Source organism: Sceloporus undulatus, chromosome 2 (genome assembly GCF_019175285.1).
Source record: "Sceloporus undulatus isolate JIND9_A2432 ecotype Alabama chromosome 2, SceUnd_v1.1, whole genome shotgun sequence".
NCBI classification, from domain to species: Eukaryota; Metazoa; Chordata; class Lepidosauria; order Squamata; family Phrynosomatidae; genus Sceloporus; species Sceloporus undulatus.
In genome coordinates this window covers 18,594,657-18,610,444 of record NC_056523.1, presented here as the reverse complement: position 1 = coordinate 18,610,444, position 15,788 = coordinate 18,594,657, and the positions used below count along the sequence as shown (strand labels likewise).

Below are 15,788 nucleotides of genomic sequence, written 5' to 3'. Positions count from 1 at the left end.
TCTTTTGAAATTAATCATTCAGAGCAGTGTGAACACCACTGTGTTCTGTTCCTGCGGCACAGTCATCCCTGTGAGGCTGATCCATGTTGAACTGTCCACTGCTAATGTGTCTCACCAACTGGATTAATTGAAATGGGTAGGTTCGATCACGGCTGTAATAGTGCAAACATCTATTCAGCACTAAATCGCTTCATTGCTTTCAACTCAAAAACAATTTTATTTTGTAGTGGGAATGAGGCCTATGTTTTTTTCCAATGCTTCTGAAGAAGTAAGCTTAGGTCTAGGAAAGCTCATTTGCCAGTGGCCTCACTGGGGGTTGCCCAACTGCCACTGGGTGATTACCCAGATGAGGGTGTACCTTTGGTGGTGGTACACCCCACAGCTCTTGGGCCACGCAGGAACCGGAGGTTGCCCAGCAACCCACAGCGGACCTAAATGGGTCTCTAGAGGCCCACTGCTCCCCTTACAAGCTGCTTGGGGGGCGTGCCTTCAGAGTCCAACCACCCACAGCAGGCACCTGTGGTGCACCATGAAGGTCGGGAAGGAACCTTCAGAGTCCCACAATGCGCGTTGGGACTCTTGAAGTCAGTCTGGCCAGGCAGGGGGAAACAAAGTTCACGAACAACAACACCACACCACAACTGGGTGACACCAATCCCTATGATGCACTGGCTCATGCTACCAACTTCATCTTTCAGTTTCTCAACTGCATCTGAATGCACGTTCTATTAAACGTCATGCTTACCAACTTTTTCTTTGTCAGTTGGGTCTGTACACACTGGCCTTGCAAGACCAGCTGGGGGGGGCCAGTTGGGGCGTTGCATCTCACATGTGACGAGGTCTCCCCACCCCCCAGGCGGCCATGACACTGACACCACACACCTCCATAGAATTGCAGCGCCAAAGGACGTCCATATAGCCAGGCACCATGTCCCTAGAAATGTGGATCCTGGCCAAAGCATGTGTTTGCCATGCTCTTCATCCGCCGAAAGAGGCTGGTTCTTGTAGGCCCCTCTGTTTTCAAAGTGTTGCTGCAAGATTCCCTCTGCAGGTTGATTTTTCCCAGACTTAAAATGACTAGCTCTTTGTATTGTTGCTAGTGCTGTTGATCTATTGCCGGCCCTGCCACATTGCGTTACTTTTATAAGTTAAAACAACAAAACAGTTTCCCTTGCCTCCTCAGGATTCCACACCACAAACAAGGCAGAGGCGCGAGAAGTTTGTGGGGGGATTCAAGGACCAACAACACACTGCAGAAATAATCCAGTTTGAGACTCTTTAACTGACCCTGGCTGAATGCTAGGGAATTCTCGTTAACTGTCCTTTATGGACATTGAGCCTTCTTTGTCAGAGAGCTCTGGTGCCCACAATAACTACCGTTCCCAGGACTTAAGGGCCCTTAAAGCAGTCTCAACCGGATTTTCTTTGCTGTGTGTTTTTGGCCCGCAATCCGCATTTTTTTTTTTTTTACTTTTGGCATCCCTATGAATTAAGAGGCTCCAGGTTGTCTATTCTCAACAGTTTCTGCTTATTCAGGTTTTTGCAGATTTAGTCTATGGTGTGGGACTCATGTTTGCCTTCCAATGTTTTTTACGTGCAGCTTCCCCGCATCCGGATTGGATACTCACAGGTATAACGCAGTGTGCCTTCATAACTGTTAGGCTTCTGTTTTGATTGCCTGGTTGGGAGGAAAAGATTATTTTAAAACCTTAAACACAAACAACCCAACAACCCCCCGGTTTTTTTTTTTTGTTTTGTTTGTATTCCTCATTATGTTTTAATGAAAAATATTGATTATGTGTTTTACATTACCACTGTGTAACCTTACGTTTTCTATGTATTAGAAAGCTTGATCAACCATTTTTAATACTTTCTCACCTTACAATCCAAGTTATTAGGCTTTGACATGATTTAATCTTGCCATAAAACTTTGGCATTTATGTTGCAATTTGGTTTATCCTATATATAGGCTATCAGGACTATCCCAATGTGGACTATATCTGAAAATTTAAGTAGGAAAATGCAGTTCCTAAAACTAGACAAGGCGTTGAAATGCTCAGACCCCGCCGCATTAAACAAATCCTATTCAATCAACTGCAAATTCAGATCACGGTGACTCTCTGTACATGTTGACATATTTTCTTCCTGTCTATATAAGAAGTAAGGGCGTGCCGTGTGAATAAGTAATTTAGAACCCTTTCCATTAGCATATACTTGGAACCATCTGTTTCATATCTGAAGTGAAGCCCACCTGTCGACGTGCTTCTGCGATAAGGTGTGCTAGAGATAGATTGAATGTATTGGTAGACTGATTGTGATTTTTCAGATGGTGATTCTTATGTCTCTCTTTTAACAGGAGTCGCAATTAAAATGACTCTCCTCTATCCTCTTCTCCCATTAATACGTGTGCCCTTTGTATATGCTGGGGGTCCATTCCGGACCAACCCATGTAGAGAAAAATTTTTTCATGGACTTTGAAGTCTCATTGTTTTCTATGGCTGTGTTGCTCCTGCGCGCCATGCTGTTTGTGATACATCTGGTCTGCATTTCATTGAAAGTTTGCTGGGCTCACGTTTGCATGACTTTGAATCCATGTCTATGCGAGCCCGCATTATGTTGCGGTGCACGCTGTACGTTGCTGAAATGAAGTAAGCCATTCTAGAGGGAATTTTATTAGTCCTGCCTTTTGGAACAGGGGCCATCACCAAGGGGCGTTGGGATACAGGCTGCAACGCTGCCCCTAATGGTGTGGGGGCTGGGGTACACTGTTAGCATGATGCATGACCCATTCTTTAGGGTCTTTTAAATCTACATTTTAAGCAGGCTTCATTTTATCCAGAACTGTTTGTTCGTTACATTTATTGTCCTTGCTAAGCTGCCTGATCTTGCAATACTGCTGTAATTTTTATCATGTTAGCTAATTAAAAGAGTATTGTTGATAGCTTTCGGGCCCTTGGTTAGAACAAAACAAGAATGTTAGAACATGTTTTGACTGTGTTGCCGATTTCTGTTTCCGATACTGGTTTACATTCACACGGAGGATGGAAGGTATTGGCTGGGTATTCTGTTGCTCGATTGCCGGAGTGAAACTGGAGAGGGCTTGTTTCCTTTAATGTGTTTGTTTTATTTGTTATATCCAGCAACCCTGTTTTTTAAATTTATCTTTGCCCAATCATTACGATATATGGACCCCTCTCCACTTTTCATCTAGCGTTTGCTTCTTCCCACCCCCCAGAAACGGTTCTGGTATTGTTGCTGAGAACAGATTGAAATGGGACAGGAGATTTTATTCTTTTGTGTGTGTGGGTGAGGCGTTGGCTATGTTTAAATCTTTGAACCCCGTTTTTAAGAATGCATACTAAGTAATAAAAAAAACTCTGTCTATTATAGCACACATTGTGAGCCCACTTTTCATTCAGAATGCAGACTTGTTGATTCCCACCCTCACTTTCCTGAAGCAGAAGCCACTTCTTCATTTCAACACTGCTTTTTTCTTATGGGTAAATATAGTGTCTTTTGTGTCGCCAAAAGACTCAAGTTGCCAACGTTTTAAACTTACTCTCCCTCTTGCCAAAAAGGCCTCTCTCATGACAGCAGATATCCAAGTGGTAGGCAGGAAATAAATGGCGAGGAATTTTCTTTTAACTCCCAAGAAAGAAACTTGGCTTGGAAGTGTGTTTGAATGTCCCTCTTTGCATTGTGCCTTAACGTTTTTAAAACTGATCTTACTTCCTTCCCACTTACCTTCTGCTTCCAACTCCTAACTGATTCCTGAAGCTGATTCAGCTACGGTTGTGGTTCCCGCTGTGTTTTTTGCCGGAAAGGCGGCACAGATGTCAGAGAACGGCTGGCTGGAGAGGAAGAGGCTGGGCAGCGGGAGAAGGCCAGAGGGCCAAGGAGGCGGGGGGGCTCACTATAATAATAATAATAATCATCATAATATATAATTACTTAATATAATTTATTCATTTTTTCCCGTCCTCTTCTGTTTTGAGGATCGCGGTGTAAAAGCAAAGTTTATAACATATTTACCATGATTAAAAACAACACGACCTCAGCCCAACCCTCCCTCCCAAGTATAATTAACAATAAATTAAAACAATTAAAGCTGGTTAAAATACATAACCATATGACAGTTACTCGACAAACCACATAAGAAAAATAAAAACAGGCGGGGGATTCGTTGGTTTGGACATTATCAATTGGGAAAGGCCTGCTGGAGAGAAATGTTTTTGTCACCTTTTTACAATTCTCGATGTGAGGATTAAGTGTCGAATCTCTTCCAGAGGTCCTTCCAGTTTTGGCGTTGGTTTGACAGGAAGGACCTCCGGGAGATCACTGCCAGTTCTGGTCTTTCTAGATTGTAAGAGTTTTTCCGGAGGATCTCGAGTTGTACGGAAGCGATCGTTGGAGGAGGTGTTCCTTTCAAGTAGACTGACCAGGCCATTGTCTTTTTGGCTTTTTAGGTGATACCACCACCTTGTACTTGTGCCCGGAACTTATAGGGCGCCAATTTAATGATTTTTTTAAAATAGGTGTCATATGTCGAACTTTGCATTTTCCGTCGACAGTTTCTGGCTGCCATTGTTTTATCGTTGGACCTTCCGGAGTTGCATCAAAGGTTGCCTATGTAGAGCACATTATGACATTCAAGGAGAAGTTCTAGGCATGTATGACCGTTTCTAGTCCCGCTGCTCCAGGTGCAGTTGCCACTGGTTGTACTCAGCCAAAGTGCTAACAGGCACTCCTGGCTGTCACATCAATCTGAGACGACATGCTGACGCCCGACTCCAGGAGACCCCCATGCTGTGGACACCAGTCTTTCAGGGAGTGTGACCCTTTAGAACTGGCGAACCTTATTTCCATTACCTGATTTGGTGTTACCTATCCGTTATTATCCTCCATTTTATTTGATTCATCGCTTCTTAAGTCTTTTTCCCTTATCCAATCCATTACTGACTTAAGGCAGTCATTCAGCGATGGCTGCCCCTCCTAGGTCACTGAACCGTTCTGAGACATAGGAATAGATTTGGTGTCATCAGGTACTTGATAACATCCAACCATGTCTATGGATGATCTACCCAGTGGCTTTCCTGTAATATGCATGGTGGGCCGAATTTGCACCCTAAGGACGCCCGATTTCGCTCTCTCATAGAGGAGAGCTGTCCTCTCGCCTCACATCTGGAATTCTGCCCGCGAGGTAGGACCTAGCCATCAGAGAGAGCCCAGAGTATTCCCACCTCTTTCAGGCTTTCCAGAAGGATTCCCTGATCTATGGTATCGAAGGCCCGCTGAGTGTCTAAGGCACCAACAGGGCCCACTTCCCCTGTCGATGCACAGCGGAGTCCTTTCAACCAAGGCGACAGGGGGCTGGCAAGAGGCCAGGGGTGAGGAGGGGCATGGCACGGAGGTTCAGGGCAGGAGACCGTGGTGGCAGAGGGCATGGCCGGGTGGCGCGGAGCCCTAGGCATGGCTGGGCGGAGGAAGCATGGCTGGGGCATAAAGGTTGTGGACGCTGGGCTGCCAAGGTGCGATTCAGATCTCCTTGTTCCACTTAGGCCAAATACCTTTACAGTCTCCTTGCCTTACGCGGGGGATCCGTTCCGGATCCCGCCAGTAGGCAAATTCCCCCTATGCTCGAGCCCCATTGGAAACAATGGGGCTTGGCGCGGGCGGCGCAGGAGCGCGCGGGTCCGCACGGGCATTGCTCGCCCATTCAATTTTACTGGTATTCGCCGCTTCTTCCGCCCACGTGCGCCCCCCGTGGCTTGAGCACATATGCTCAGGCGTGTATGGCGCGCCCGGTTATGGCGTGGGCGTGCTTGTATTTCTAATCAGTGGACTCTTGTTTACGCTGATTGTTTGTTCCAAGATCTCCCGTGTATTAACAAAATCGTGATGCTCAAGTCCCAATAAATATAATGGCAGAAGCAAAACGGTGTCACTACCAAAAATGGAAATCAAGGTTTGATCATTGATTTATACTTTTTTGGACCATTTTCAAACCGGTATGCTTGAATCATATATCAACAACCATGTATAAGACGGGCTGACTGTACGTCAATTTAGCCAAAAGACCCTGATTTAACCCGCTCTTTTTTGATGTGAGCTAATAGGTCAAAACCATTCCCCCCCTTCTGAATTGTTCACTCGCTCATTTGAATCACAATCCAGTTTACACCTTAGTGGAAATGGGACCATTTGCTTATTGCATGGAAACTGAAAGCAGAACGAGCCTGAGAGTAGCAGCTTTTCTCATGCCTTCACATATATCTTGTAGTGCTTGAGTTCTCTTCCTGTATGGTGACAGTTTTTGTTAAAAGCTGTTGTCTTTTGTTGAGCAGATTCTTTTCCAGTTAGTCACAAGATTTACACTTTTACAGCCTCTCCCTTGGGAAGAGAACTGAGCCTATGACATCCGTGTTAAGGCTGGAAAAAGCCCCTCTACTATCTGGCCCTCTTTGCGTTCTCGCCGGCTAGGCCTCAGGGGCTTTTGCACTATACAGCTGTGAGTATTTAATTCCACTTTCAAGTTGCACCGGCTGCATCCTTGGACTCCTTTGTGGTCTGCTGAGGCACTAGATCTCTTGGGACGGGAATTCTAATCCTCTAAAACTTCAAATCCCAGATTCCATAGGATGCTTCCATATTAGTTAACGGGATGCATCATGGTGCTTATTATATTAGTGTTCAAGAGGCACTAGTAAGGGATTCCTTTCTTCGCTGCCCATCTTTCACGTAGATTTGATGAGACTATCCCGCTTCGTGGCTGCCCCCCAGCTCTGGAACTCCTTCCAGCGCGGTTAGCACGCACTCTCCTTTGCTGTTCCTTTCACAGGCAGTGAATACTCTCTCTTTGCAGTTCTTTGAATGACAGAGTTTCCAAACCACACTGCAGAACCTACATCTTGTTTGAGACCATTTAACCCTTGTCGTAGTGCTATGGACTTTTGGGAACTGTAGTTTTATGGACATTTAACACCTCTGCCAGAGAGTCTGGTTGCCACAATAAACTGCAAATCCCACGATTCACTAGCATGAGGCGGGGAGGTAAATGATCTCAAACTGAATTCTTTCTCCCGTTTTATTTTGCACTGCGCTTGTTTAGGTTGGATGGTCCTTTGCACCATTTTGTACTGTCTTTTTCATTATTGTTTTTGTCCTGTTGTTGTCTTTTTGTGGCTTCTTAAATGGGTTTTCTTTTTTTATAGTTTATCACTCTTGGAGCATTTCTTTTTTGAATTTTTCTACACTATTTTAAAATCTGTTGTTAACCCACTGAAAGATTCCCTGTGGTGGGGGGGAGGAGGTGACTGGTGGCTTCGGGCTCGGGCTTTGTGTGACAGTATTGTTTGTACAAGAAAAACAAGGGCAAACCAACAGTCCTTTAGGCCTTTGTAAGATGAGGGTTGCTTATTGAAACTTGTTTTCAGGATTCCTTTAAAACCACAACAAACCTTGCCCTGATTCATTTAGTGTGTAGTGTCTCCACTCTTTGTCTGCCCCCCCTGAGCCACTAGCTGCATATTTCACTGTGGTGGTCGCTGGCAAACTCTTGCATGACTCTGGGCACTGACATCCTTTCTGACTTGGAACAGCCAAAGGTTGGTTGACAAACCTGGGTGCTTAATATAGGTGCGTTTTCCAATGGCGTTGACTTACAGGCGTTTCCATTTTCCTGAGGGAGGGATCTCGAATGGATTCCCCAAAAAATAATCGGAGCCGCAACTGTACTTTTACTGTTTATTCATTTATTTGTTTGTGGCTCTGACGATTTTCTTTGTGTATGGGCAGCTATTCCTATTTTATTAAATTAAATTAAAATAACAACATCTGAAAAATCTTCCTGTGGCTGGCCTACGTCAAAAAGTAATAGCCTTGAAGTATTGTATTGCCATGATGGCGTAGCAGCAGACAAGATTGAATCCTCATTAAGAAGATTCTCCTGCATGTCAGCACAGTGACGCCTTGTATGGAGGAGATCTTGTAACACCTTTAGAGTCAAAAAAGAAGTTGCCGCATAAGCTTTCATGACTTGTGTCTTACAAAAGTTATGCTGCCAACTTTTTCTTTGTTAGGGCATGCTGCAGCCCCTCTATGGGTGGCCTGCAGCCGTTTCCCAGCTCCTGCTGGATCAGGGCTGCAGCAACCACATGTTTGCAGCCCAATCTCTGGCCTTTCTAGGGCACCCGAACGGAGCCGCAACAAGGTGCTCCTTTTTGCGCTTGGCATAAGGGCATGATAGCTGCGCAACGGCTTTATGGTGCTCCTCTTCAGAGCTGAATTGTGTGCACGCAGTGCCAAAGGAGCACCTTGATTGCCCGTCCATTTGGAGTGGTGTGCTGTGCGTGTCACGCCTCCATGGGGACAGAGTCGAGGCCATGCTGTATGAACCCAATTCCACCCCACCCACAGGCTGACCTTAATGGCCGGATGGCCAGCCTCTTAAGTCTCTCTAAAGGTGTTACAAGATCTCTATTATATACTGATTCTACAGATTAACATGGTTATTCTTGAATTCTACCACAATGAAGCTTTAGATAGATGTCACGAATGTCTAGGACTTTGCTAAGTCCAGCAAAGAAAAGCTAGAATTGGAATGGAAAACTTGGACAGAGCACAGACTGGGTTGGCAGTTCTCATAAAAGGGGGAGCTTGTTGCTTCTGCAGAGTTCTTAGGGCCTTCTTGAACAGTTATACATCAGGCACAGGTAACGTTTGTCCTAGGATGTGTGGGAAATGAACTTCCACTCACCCAGCCAGCATAGCCGATGGTGAGAGATTGAGATTATGATGATGAACTGGTCTGCTGTAACATCCATCATCAAAACCTGCCAAGTAGTTATCCCTTTTGGAAAGTCTTTTGTATTTGAAAAGGGATTTTCACAGCTGTTTGCTGCAAGTGAAATCTGATCAGGAATGGTTTCTAAAAGAGGCATATTTGCGTGCTCTGTGTTGTACCTATAGTATCAGGAGGATGAGGTCACCAGACATGTTAACCATTCCGCTGGCACTTGGGCTTGTGTTCTGAGATCCAGTTTTGGATGGGCTTCAGTCACATACTTAACTGATTCAAAATGGTGGGGGCGGAGAATTTTATCTGGCAGTACAGAGAAAAAATAGACTGTATATTCCCAAAACAGCTATATACTCATGTACAAGTCAGCCTCATGTCTCAGTCAGTGGCCAGTTTGAGGCCAAAATCATAGATTTGATGTGACCCACGTGGGATAAGTTTTGCACCCACGTGGATAAGTTGATGATAAAACAGGCATGTAACAAAGGACTCTAAAGGGTTTAAAACACCCCTCCCTCCTTCTCGGACCTTTCCCAACCAGCGAACAAGCTTACTATTGCTTGGAGGAGAAGTTTAACTTCAGATTGAGAAGAGAAGGAAATGGAGTTTAGTGGGCAGGAGATGATCCCGAGGGGAGGTGAAGGAGGATGAGAGAAGTTTTAGCATCGGGATATTGAGAAGTTTAATAACCTCTTTCACACCACTCCCTGCCTCAGCAGCTCCTTCAGAAAATCACTGCCAAAGGCCTGGATAGTGAGGCATTTGGCTGGTGCTTCTTTCAGGATCTTTCAAAAGCCGTGTATGTATTGACCATATAAGTCGACCCAGGATTTTTGGTTCAATATTTTTAGGCATAGATTTTTTTAACTTAGTTGAGTATATCTGGTACTTGCTGAGTTCTTTTATTTCCAACAGAGAGAGAGGGTGAAAGTGCAATCTCTGAGCAGTCGATCAGAGAGAGATGACACACTGGCATCTAGGCAGCTGTGCAAGGGAAGCAGCAAATTGCTGGTTAAATACATTTACTTATTGAACTTAGGTTTGCCGCCTCAAAAGAGGCGAGATCTGCTAATGTCTGTCAGCAGTATTGTGCCCTATCCATTAGACCTTTTATGAACTCAGTCTGGTCTTATTATAATAATTTCAGAGTATGACTCCCTTTTTCTGTCAGTTACTTTTCTACATCGAACAGCTGACAACAGCTGTACTATTATAGCCAGCTGTATTTCTGAATGTTGTGTATGTACTGTGTACCGTAGCTGTTGGAAGAAAACCGGCTGTCAGCTCTGTATTTCAGTGCATGCAAACCATAACACCTTTCTCTTGCTTTTTTTGATCTAGAAAAACAAGTAGTTTTGGAAGTATTAAATTTCCACAGATTAGGCCACTTGGATTTTGGTTCTGGGTCCCTTATTTTGGGGAGTATCATTTATTCAGTACACTTTAACAGTGAAAAGGACCTTGATGCTTATAGCAATAAAATCCTAATTCACTGTTTAACATTTCAAGTTAAAGGGGTCTCAACTGGAAAAGTCTGAACAAACGGGAGCCTTTAACAATCTAACTAACCGTCTATCTAAAAAGATTGTCTGTACAGCGCTGTCGTATCCAATCCCTTTACAGCGCTTTATAAATAAATGTTATAATAAGAATAATAATAGACCTATACTAGATGGGCTCGAAGGAATGCAGCCTCTCCATCCAAGAAGGAGGTACGCACGCAATCACTGCCACTGGGTCATCCCACCAGGTGGGAAGTGGAGAATGATGGAGGGGTGAGGCGAACTTCGCCCTCCAAGAAACATTGTACTGCTGCTGCCCTTATCCCATCCAGCAAATCAGCAATAGAGGGATTGACAAGCATGAGGAGCAAGGGGCCAATTTCAGCCCCCCCCCCCAGACGGAGGATGCACCCAGTCAGATGCCACTGCCTAATTCTACCATTCAGGCAGTGAGAAACAACAGAGGAGTCAGGGGCAACTTCACCCCCACCACCCCAGGAAGGAGGATGGCCCATGGTCACGCAACACCATTTCATCCTATCCAGATGGCCAGCAAGATGATGGAGGGGGACGATGGCAACTTCGCACACACCCCAAGAAGGAGTATGCATGCAGTTTTTAGTGCTGCTGCGGCCCACCTCATTTCATCCTGGTAGGAAGCCGAGGACAACGGAAAGAGTGAAGTGGCAAACTACAAAACACATACCCCAAAAGATAATGTCACACCGTCATGCCACAACTCATCCCATCCAGATGGGCAGCAAAAAAACAATGGAGGGGCGAGGGCCAACCTACTCCCAAGAAAGAGGATGCATACTGTCGCTGCCACTCTGCTTCATCTCATCCAGGTGGAAATGAGTAAGATGGAAGCGTGAGGGGTAACTTAACCCCCCTCCTCACCAAGAAAGAGGTTGAGAATGCCATCAGTGGAAACTAAAGAGAAAGGACATGAAGGACCGGGACAACACGAGAGTAGGACAAGAGCAAAATAGGTGGGAAAGACGAACAAGGGGTAGGCTGGATGCAAATGAACACGATGTAAGATGGGATAGCAAATACTGAGAGGAGGAATTGAGGCGGGGAAGGGACAACATCTCAGTCTGAAAGGATCAGAGGCGAAACAAGCCAGAAGGAAAAGTTATCCATGGCCAAAATAACTCTGGGCACCAACTGTAGTGGTGGAGGGTAACAGAAAAATCACAAAAGATTTGCACCGGACACCAAGCTAACACAGGTTAGCCCTGTGTGAAGGTCAGGCATAGGTAGCCCCCCTTAGGAAGCCTTTTCACTAGGAAAAAACCCATTGATTGAGAGTCCAATTCGAAACCTAGCACACAGAGGTGCTGCAAAGGGGGGAAAGATATCAGAGAGGGCAAAGGCAGGGAACTCTAAGATGGAAGGGCAAAACAGCAGTCATTCAGTCATGACAAAAAACCTTTCTGAATTGGAAACTATGCACGTCTATAGGAACATGGGAAATACCGGAAACAGGAGGTACCCCGGGTTTACCAAATTACTTCGGTTCCGCCGCCGCTTCGTAACCCGACAAAAGCATTGCAAGCGGACACATGCCATAGGCGCTACTGGGGAAAAAGCCGCGATTTCATGCGAAAAAGCGCCGAAAAGCACCAAAAATTTTTCGTTAACCCGGAACTAACCTTTGTAACCGTGCAAACCGGTTTTTGATATGGATTTTGGCGTACCCCGGACATTCCGTAAGGTCGGCGCCTCGTATCCCGGTGGTACCACTGAGGATAAAAAAAGAATAGAAATGCGAACACATAACAGAGCAATACGAGGGAAGCTAATGGAACTAAAATGGAAAAAATGGGCCACTTTGAATCAGAAAACTACATAGTGGTCTTTACCAGGAATGAACCACAGAAAAAAAAATGGGGTGGGTTCATATTAAGGAAAGATATAGCAAAAGCAGTGAAAGGATATATGCAAAAAGTCAGACTGAAATCAGGGCAATTATAAACACTCGCATAATACAAATATACTGCCAACCCAAGGCAGAAGAAGAAGAAACTGAGAGCTTCTAAACGCAGCTCAGGAAGAACTTGACAACAAAACAACACAGAACTTCACACTAATCATCGGAGACTTGAAATGCTCAAAGTAGGCGCAAAGGCTCAAAAACAACTCGTAGATTCAGGTGAGGCATACAAAAGTAGGTGAAAGACTGATAGAATTTTGTAAGCCAACAACTATTCATCCACCACATACTTGCGTCATAACAACTAGAGAGGAAGGACTATCCAAAGAGATATGTTTATCAGAGACAAAGAGTGTCTGTTTAAAGACCTTGGAGGTCTTTAAACAGAGGCTGGATGGCCATCTGTCAGGGATGCTTTGATTTGGATTTCCTGCATGGCAGGGGGTTGGACTGGATGGCCTTAGTGGTTTCTTCCAACTCTACGATTCTATGATTCTATAAGGATTCATAGCCCCATCTTGGGCCTGTGTAGTTCATGTTTATGCAGAAATTGCTTCCATACCTTTCAAATAATTGTTTAAGCAGGAGAACCAGTAGGCACAGATTATCTTGTCCATTTGTTTCCCGATAGAGTAATCTGATCTCCTCTCTAAAGGTTGTTTCAAAGCCCTGAAGTCTTTTGCTCTCTACAGGCTGGAAAGGAAAGGAAAAGCGGATGAAAGCAGTGAGGCTGGAATAAACTCCATTGCTCAAGCGTGGGATATCAGAGCCTGTGAAAGGTTGATTTTTTCTTCTTCTTTTTCCTATTAATTAACTAGTGACATTTACAACCCAGATCTGGTCACTAAGGGGTCTGTTCTAGTTTTAACCAATGAATCATCCTGAATACAGATTTTGTAGGGTAATTTAAGTTTCCTATAGGCTTCAGCCTTTTTAAGGAAACAAACATATTTAAATATCAAAATATGAAAGCCAAGCCTTTTAGAGTCCGGCTTTAAATTAGTAGCAGAAATTTGCCTTTGCCTAACTATGCTTCCCTAAGAACTAAGACTGAGGCCCTATACAGATCAGCACTTTGTACCAGCTGTGGACAGTTAGGGCCCAGTATCTGCATGCTGGATGCCCTAACCCCACCACCAGAGCACCATTTTGGCACACACCGGTCCACACAGCGCGTGCCATCATGACTCCCCTCCAGGGCTGCATCTGTCACAGCTATGGCACCCCTTGCAGGGCACAAAAGGACCCACTATTTGCAGCTCCTTTTTGTACTCTCCAGAGGCCGGATCAGGCTGCAGAGTAAAAGGGTGATCTGTACAGCTCCAGACTCCACAAAACAACAAATGCATACAGTGGGGCCCTCTGTATCTGCGGACTTGCCATCTGAAGATTTAAGCATCCTTGGATGGCAAGCCTGAATTGCACAGGAGGAGATGGAGGAGGACAAAGCAAGAGGTGAGAGGAGGAGGAGGAGGAAGAAACCGCAGATGAGGAGGAAGATGGAGGTGAGAGGAAGAGAAAAACGAAGAAGCCACGGAGGAGGTGAAAGAGGGGGAGGAGGAGGAGGAACAGGAGGAAGAAGGCAAAGGAGGCAGGAGAATGAAGAAGAAGTGGCAGAGGCTGTAGTGGAGGCAGAGGTTCCTTGCCACCAGCTGCTGCTACCTCAGGGGAAAGGAAGGAGAGGGGGGGGGGGGGGGGGAGGATGTATTAGGTGAAGTCCCATTGACTGTAATGGTGGCATAGTTGCATGGCTGTGCCACCATTGAGGACAATGAGATTTGAGCATCCACGGATTTTGGTATACGCAGCGAGATCCGGAACAGATCCCCCACAGATACCGAGGGCCCACTGTAGTTTACAGTTTAAAACAATGGCTTTAATCTATATTTACACATAAGGTGATATCTTAATCCAACTAGTAAATAGTTCAGGTAAAGAGAAATATTTATGTCACCATCTTTCCAAAGAAAATTGAGAGAGAAGGAAGATGGAAAACCAAACAGCTCAGGAGGAAATATTGAGAGAGAAAGTCTGTTAGTCCTAAAAGGGGTGTGACCTAAGTAAAATGGTTATTCTGAATGAGAGAGAGAGGGAGAGGAGTTTGCATACGGGAAATCCCTATCTTTCTAAGGAGGGGGAAGAGAATGCAAAAATCTTCCAACAGATTTCACTTAGATGAACTGTGGTCCCACCAAGCAGCAAGTTCCTCCAAACGCATTTCTGTAGTTGTGCTTGGCTTATAGTTTTAAAGACTTCAAGGAACTGCTGATTCTTCTTCTGCAGACTCTCCCACTTGCAAGTAGGGCTGAAGAATAGCTCCAGAAAATGGAGGATGAAGATGGATATATGAATATAGACATAGGAAGACGGGAAACGTATGCAAGACCACAACACAATATTGAGAACAAAGGTATTGATTTATTGTTCTTCCAGTTAGTTTGATTTTCTCTTTTTTTTAAAATAAATAAATAAATCAGAGCCTTGCACTAAATTAGAGGAAGTTTTTTTTAAAAAAAAAAATCAGGACTTAGACATGACTTAGAAGGAACTTGACATTGGAAAGAACCTTGTCCTTGAGTCATCATCTTTTTTTGTTTTTACAGTATTTGATGTGTGGGAGGGACTTTAAAGACTTGGTTTTCATTGTCTTGAACATCACCACGTCATTAAAAAAAGGTGTTTGTTTTAAAGTACAGTATTTTTCAAATTTTAATATCTGAATTTTCTCCTTCCCAGATTTGCCTCATTCTTAAACATCAACAGTGCATTAAAATGTGTTTTAAAGTACAGCATTTCTCAAATTTTAAAAATCTGAATTGTTGCATTCTGAATAAATATTTGATGTGAGATGTTGGCTGCATCCACACTGCAGAAATAATCTAGTTTGACACAGTTTTTAACTGCCATGGCTCAATACTATAAAATTCTGAGAATTGTAGTTTTGTGAGACGTTTATCCTTCCCTTGCAGAGAACTCTCATACCACAACAAACTATAAATCTCAGGATTCCATAGGATGGAGCCATGGCAAAGAAAGTGGTGTTGAACTGGATTATTTCTGCAGTGCAGATGTAGCCTTAGTCTGCAGAAAGGCAAGATTGGGAAATCATTAGAAGAAAACAAGATAAGGATGCCTGCTTTCACCAATATTATTTGCAATGGTGATAGAAATGCTGTCAAATGTTATAAGGAAGGATAAAAATCTGGAAGGAATAGGACTGGGGGGAAAACATAAAATTAGTTTATTTGCTGATGATACTTTATTAAGTATTAAAGATTTAAAAGAGAAAATGGGAAAAATAAAAGAACATCTGAACTTATTTGGCGAGATGACAGGACTTCAGATTAATTGGAATAAATCAGAAATGATGTTATTCAGCTATACAAAAGAAGAAGAATTAGAGTTTGTGAAACAAAAAGATTTAGAGATAAGAATAAAAAGTAATATCAAATATTTAGGAACAAATATTATGAAAGATCTATAGATTTAGAGATAAGAATAAAAAGTAATATCAAATATTTAGGAACAAATATTATGAAAGATCTATAGA

General features: G+C 44.0%; 1 protein-coding gene across 1 annotated transcript in view; it reads left to right on the top strand.

Moving 5' to 3' along the window:
* The first annotated feature begins 3,475 nt into the window (after positions 1-3,475).
* Positions 3,476-15,788, top strand: part of LOC121921141 (C-type lectin domain family 2 member D-like) — a 60,658-nt gene continuing 48,345 nt past the window's right edge. Inside the window, exon 1 of the mRNA XM_042448758.1 lies at positions 3,476-3,500. Within this exon, the coding sequence (XP_042304692.1) occupies positions 3,497-3,500 (4 nt within the window). The 5' untranslated portion in view covers positions 3,476-3,496. The remainder of the gene's footprint in view (positions 3,501-15,788) is intronic.